Below are 6,495 nucleotides of genomic sequence, written 5' to 3' on the forward strand. Positions count from 1 at the left end.
GTCTCCATCTCGGCTAAGTCTCTCTTCTCTTTCTTGTGAAGAGTCTGTTTGGTTAAGGCGTCGAGTCTGGTGTTGATGAATTCTTCATCTTTCAAGCACAATTCATTCAAGATGATTTCCATGTCTCTGATCGGGTTGATTTCCCCTTCAACGTGAACGATCTCTTCATCTTCAAAGACACGAACGACTTGATAAATACCATCGACGGCTTTGATGTGTGAAAGGAAGGCATTTCCAAGACCTTCACCCTCAGAAGCACCTTTGACTAACCCGGCAATATCTGTCACTTGAAGAGCAGCAGCCACTTTTGAAAGTGGTTTGAATTGATCACACAAGTACTCAAACCGAACATCGGGAATGGCTACTTGCGCATTATTTGGATCAATAGTACAGAACGGGAAATTTTGCGCAGCAACTTGGCACTTGGTGAGCGCATTGAATAACGTCGACTTACCAACATTGGGAAGGCCAACTATACCCATTCGCAAGTGATTCGTTAAACGTCCTAAGTACACTTTCTCGGGTGCTTCACCTTTCTTCGACATCGACTGATTATTTGTCGTACATAAAAAACTTTTAAAGAGGAAGTGGTCCGATGTGGCAGCACGTAAATAACTACGTCACAACTAGTTTTCTAATGAGTAGTTGTTATAGTTTTTTTATTGGTTATTTTACTATTTTGAAAACGACTAGGTTTTTTGTACCAAACTGCATTGTATATGGGTAAATTCCTTGTTTTTTATTATAGTATTGTTAAGTATATATATTAATAAAAACTAATTTGGCTAAAAAAAAATAGTTTAATATTATAAAAATATGATATTTATAATTAATAATTTATAATTTATAATTTAATATAAATGAAATATTTAGAGATAAATAACATTAAAAATCAATGAATTAAAGAAACAGTATATTATTATAATTAATAAAAATATCAAAAGAATGAGTTTAAGTTTTGTTATAATATATTAATTATTAAAATAAGTTGATAGAACTATACATATTTAATATTTCAATAAATAAATTACAATCAGTTGTTTAAGATTCAAAGAATGGTGCAATTATTTGTCCGACTCAATACAAATAAAATGCCAAAGAATTCGGGGAATGAATAAAAAATATCTTATGAAAACCATCCTCGTTTGTTAAGAGAATTTCCTAAGAATTATTTATAAGAAAAAATAGGGTTTGGCAAACTTGTAAAATTGATGGAGAAGAAACAAGACTATGTCCCCTTTCGTGTTCCTCAGGCAAAGACGACAAAAGACCTTGAGGGTATGTATTGGGATGCTTTTACTCCGGTGAATACGATATCCCACGTCCGTTCGAAGTCATTGAAATTTTCCCCCATCGACAGTTATACATTTGCTGTATGTAGTGAAATGTCGATTTTCTTGCATCGAGTTGCGGAAGATAAAACACGACAGATGTCGCGCCATAAGAGTGATATAACTGTATGTGAGTATCGAAGAGATGGTTTAGTCATCGCCACTGGCTGTGCAGGGGGTGCTGTCAAAGTATTTGATCTTTCAACGTACAACGTCATAAAAACGTTTATAGAGCACAAACAACCAGTGAACGCACTTTGTTGGGCCAATGGGAGTTTATATTCCGGGTCTTCTGACAAGACTATTAAGTGCTGGGATTTGACTTCTAAGCACTCCATTAAAACATATACCCACCACACAGACGCTGTTCGATGCTTAGCTGTCTGTCCGACAAACCCTAATTTAATTGCTTCGGGGTCGTACGACCACACCGTACAACTCTTCGACACAAAAGAAAACAAAGTGATACAAACCCTCGAGCATTCGTTCCCCGTCGAGTCGATAGCATTCCACCCGGTCGGTTCCATCTTAGCTGTTGCTAATGGAGAAAATATTAATATATGGGATATCGCAACACAGACACTTTTGTACGACTACGCCTGTCACACAAACGATATTAATACCGTCTTCTTCGACAGCGACGGGCAGAGACTCTTTTCTTCGTCTTTTGATGGTAACTTGAATGTCTACGAAACAACGAAATACACGAAATTGCATAATATCACTTACCCGGCCCCAGTCATCTCGTTCGCAATGAATAAAGACGAGACGATGTTTGTTGCAGCATTGAATACCGGCGAAGTCATTGTGAATCAGAAAAACGCCACGAAGAAGGTTGAGAATGCGCCGTCGTCTGCAAAGTACTTTTTCCAAGGGAAGTCCCTTGCACAAGTCAAACCTACGAAGGGCGGGAATTATTTTGCGAATCTCTTGAGACAAATCAAATACTCCGAAGCGCTGGATAAAGCACTTGAGACCCGCGACGAGACGATTATCATGACAATCATTCGAGAAATTATTTATAGAAATGGGATGAGAGTCGCGTTGATTAATCGCAATGAAAACACTTTACAACCATTGATGTCGTTTTTGATCAACTCGATTCCAAACCCTAATTACACCAAGATCATCATCGAAGTCATTTACCAGTTACTGGACATCTACATCTCAAAGCTTGGAAAGAGCGCACTCTTCGATGACATGTTCTTCAAGCTCCAGAAGAGATTGGAGAAGGAAATCCAACTCAACAGAAACATGCAGGAGCTCCTTGGGCAAATCGACTTGATCATCGGCGCTGCAGAGTGTTCAAGGAAAGATTGATTGAATTGTTCTTCTTGTTCTGTTGCTCACATATTCTCTGAACTTAACTAATAACAAATGACAAATTATGGATAGAAGCGTGGCAATGTTGTGTCTTGTGACCGAATCGTGTTTTTGAGTCGCGCGTGTTCCTCTTGTTCTTGTTTGAGATCATTTTGTGTGAGGTGGAACAATGGAATTTCTGGGGTGGGGTGACTCTTCAAATCGAGTATTTGTTTGTCGATTGTTTGTGGGAGAACCATCCCATTTTTCACTTTAAAACTTTGAGGAGTGTCGACAGGAGATATTGGAGGGTGTTCGGTAACACTACTGAAGTTGATAGTTTGCGCCTTTTCTAAATTCTTTTGTGTGACATTATTAAATAAAAACAGTCCTGTCCTCCCGTTTTTGTATGAAAACGTCTTTGTGATGGTGTCGATAATTTCTTGGCGCTTTCTGTTGTTGTTTAAAAGTGTGTTGAAGTTATGGACAAATAGGCGGAACACGATTTGTGGGAAGTGGAGAGACAACGACTTTTTATTGATGAACAAGGTCGACACGATTTTCGAGTCAATCATTGACGTGATTTTGAGTGTGAATGTTGATATTGGGCACAAAACAAGAACTGTTTTCGCAATGAGTTTTGGGGAATACCTTTCTGTGACATTCACAATAATTTGGATGTCATAACTCTCCTTTTGGGCTGTTTTAAAAGCCGCGGGGCATTCGCAAATGAAGTTTCCATCGGTCGTGTCAATAGATATAAACTTCCTTTGTTCTTCCATTTGAGTTGTTTGACTCTGTCTTGAAAATGTTTGAGTTTTGGATATTTGATTTAAAAATGTCACAAAATATTCTGTGAGCGGAATGTCTTGTGGATAATCGATTAATACAGTGTGAGTGAAATATGATTTCGTCTCATCCAACATTCGAATTTGTTGGAACAACTCTTCACAGACATTCAGACAAACATCATCGCTTGAAATTCCAATGATGTTACTGTGAATCAACTGAGCACCAAGTGTGGTTGAAAATGGGTCTATACCACTCGACTTGTTATTTCTATTATTTATAACAAATGTCAATAATTTTATCTCTTCTTCTTTTGTGGATGTTTCAGACTTATCACAACAAAACAATGGATTTGTCATTCTCAGTATTTGCATGTTTTTGTTTGGAGTAACAGTCACACTTCGATTAGTTTGTGTACTCTGTTGTGTATTCAAAGCGCACTTACACATATGACATCCGCATGAAGTTCGTTTGATTATATAAGTCTGAGTGTTTTGATTCTCCAAAGGAACGTCCACAAGGGAATACAAATCGTTGTTTTTCATAAACATGGAGATGTGTTCAATCGGGTTCTTCTGTTTTTCTAACAGTTTTTGCTCAATCAAAATACCGTCTTGGAAGAGTTCCCATGTCTTTGGCATTTCAAATTGTATGAAATGCTCCAACAACAGTTGGAATTCCAAAGACAGAGAAGGGAAAAGTGGACTAATTTTAGCAAGAATATCAAGTAAGAGTCCGATGTATCTGTTCTGTAACGTGTTGTCCAGAATCAAATATTCCATTATCACTCTTATAAGTAGATTGACGAGCACTTCTGGGATCTCTTTGACACTTTTCTGCCCTTCAAAATACGCAAATACAAAGAAGACAAGTTGTACCACTGCTTCCGTGAATGTCGGGCCGTTCTTCGGAATTGCTTTTGCCGTTGGCGCAATCGTCAAAAACACAGTGAAGATGGATTGGAGTTGTTGGAACTTGAAGTCGGACGATTTCTCGACAAAGAGTGTGACATCAAATAAGACGCCCCAAGCCAAGTGGAACACGCTTTCCGTGACATTGTCGTGATAATCCAATTTAATGTTCTCAATCTTTTTGACTTGAGGAATGAACGTGATAAACACTGATGTGAGTAAGTCGCACAGCAAATTGAAATTATGAGTGGAACACAGTTCTGTTTTGACCAATTTTCGTAACAGTGTACACAACAGTATTTCGTCATATTCGTCCACTTTGCCTTCATTCTGTAATAGCAAATATTTATTAAAATGAACTAAAGACGCGTTGAGCACTTTAATAAACGTGTTATATGTGGACGCGTTCAGTAATTGGGCCACTTCTTTATCACTTTCTGCGTACACAAAGAACTGCAAAATCGATGAATACAGCAGTGGAAGGATTTCAAGTAAATTGCTTATGGGGTGTTCCAACACATTTTCGATGGTGTCGATGCACATTTTGACTAATAACATCTCGTTCGATGATAACACCGTTCGAATCACATGAATGAGTAGCTGGAGGTACTTCTCTTCATATGTCGTTGTCTTCAGCGTCTCTCCAAAAAACGAACAAATGTTCCCAACGGATGTCACCATAGCGTCCAAATAGAATCGCGAGTCTAAATGGAAGATCGGCAACGTGCAATTATCTCCAAACAAATCTAAAATGACATTCCCATCGGGCGGGGGCAGTTTTTTGTCGATTTCTTCGTATGAGAGTAAGTCGTGCATAGCCATCGAGATCGCCTCTTGTATCAGAAATGCGTTATATGGTTCAATTATAGAATACTCAACGTTACTGAGTTCTACTAGTAAATACTCCTTCAAATGGTGTTATAAAGACAATTCAACGTCACATAGAAAAACAAAACTTATGAAACTCAGCCACATGTCTTGTGTCACACTTTCTTCCATATCGAAAAGAATGATTTTCCCGGTATTACACAAAAAGTTGATGTGCGGAGAAGCACTCGAAGGATTTAAAATGTGGTTCATATACGCTTCTTGAAGAGCTAACAGTGAAGCACCCCATTGGGAGACAAACTCACTCTCGTTGAACCACGTCGAAGCATTTTGAATGAAAATATTCCAATACATTGAAGCTGTTGATGCTCCTCGGAGTATACAATAGTGGAGCAAATTGATGAGTCTTTTCATCAAATGGATATAATCAATATACATCGGATTATCGCGTCGTTCTGATGCGTTTTCCCCTTTGTGGAAGAATTTGAAAAAAGACTCGAACATCCCAAAGACACATGTCGTGATCCAATCGTTCATTTCACTTCCTCTTTTCGTTACTATCAAATCAAAGAGTAGATTCACAACACTCGCACAACACTCCACATGCGTTTGAATCTCACTTTTCACGGTTTTGAACGTGGAAAAGGCTAGAGTCATTTGCCCCAATAGAACAGTTGCCGCTTCTTTGTAGTTGTTAGTGATATACCGCGGTCGGTTGAGTTCATTTTCATCGCGAAGCCATCGCCTAAGTATTATTAAATTGTATTAATAAACAAATTCTATATCTCGTTCTATACCAATTCAACACAAACCCATATAACGCAACAATTAACGATATCATTCCCGCCGTTTTATCCGATACAAATGTCTTTGATAGTGTTGAAACAATCCACATGAGTTGTTCTCTATCTTCAATGTTTGGTAAATTCTTCGACGTCGAAAGAGAGTGTAAAACCAATGAAATGATTTCTATTTGCCCATCTTCGTTTAGAAAAGACAACACCTCAGTGTTGCTCTCATTGTTTGCCAACCCAAGTTCGGTCACTGTACTGATAAAATTGATATGGACGGGACTTCCCATGTATTGGATAGTATTATTTCTATCCATTTGCTTCGTAGTTCTTGTTTAATATTTAATAGTTGTAATGGTTAATATAGCTTGTATTATTATTTTAATATATTCAACTATTTTATCCATTCAAACTAATAATTATATTAAAAAAACTAATAATTGTGGTTGTGATGTTGTCGTTGCTTGTTAATAGTTTTAAATGGTTCATTTTATGAAATTAAAATACTATATAATTAGTAGAATTAATACTATCTGATATACT

At 37.5% G+C, this 6,495-nt stretch overlaps 3 protein-coding genes across 3 annotated transcripts; 1 reads left to right on the forward strand and 2 right to left on the reverse strand.

Annotated features, from left to right (window-relative positions):
- Window positions 1-545, reverse strand: EIN_380430 (hypothetical protein; the record flags this gene model as incomplete). The annotated part of the gene is made up of 1 exon (XM_004258839.1): window positions 1-545. A coding segment is annotated over one exon (545 nt), but the record flags the coding sequence as incomplete, so codon positions are not given.
- A 666-nt stretch (window positions 546-1,211) lies between these two features.
- EIN_380440 (hypothetical protein) lies at window positions 1,212-2,651 on the forward strand (the record flags this gene model as incomplete). Its single annotated transcript, XM_004258840.1, has 1 exon — window positions 1,212-2,651. One exon carries the CDS (start codon window positions 1,212-1,214, stop codon window positions 2,649-2,651), a length of 1,440 nt encoding a protein of 479 aa, XP_004258888.1.
- Window positions 2,652-2,716: 65 nt separating this feature from the next.
- On the reverse strand, window positions 2,717-6,269 carry EIN_380450 (hypothetical protein; the record flags this gene model as incomplete). Its single annotated transcript, XM_004258841.1, has 3 exons — window positions 2,717-5,223; window positions 5,290-5,906; window positions 5,974-6,269. 3 exons carry the CDS (start codon window positions 6,267-6,269, stop codon window positions 2,717-2,719), a joined length of 3,420 nt encoding a protein of 1,139 aa, XP_004258889.1.
- Between the last annotated feature and the right edge of the window lie 226 nt (window positions 6,270-6,495).

Source organism: Entamoeba invadens (genome assembly GCF_000330505.1).
Source record: "Entamoeba invadens IP1 unplaced genomic scaffold scaff_1105074725225, whole genome shotgun sequence".
NCBI classification, from domain to species: Eukaryota; Evosea; order Mastigamoebida; family Endamoebidae; genus Entamoeba; species Entamoeba invadens.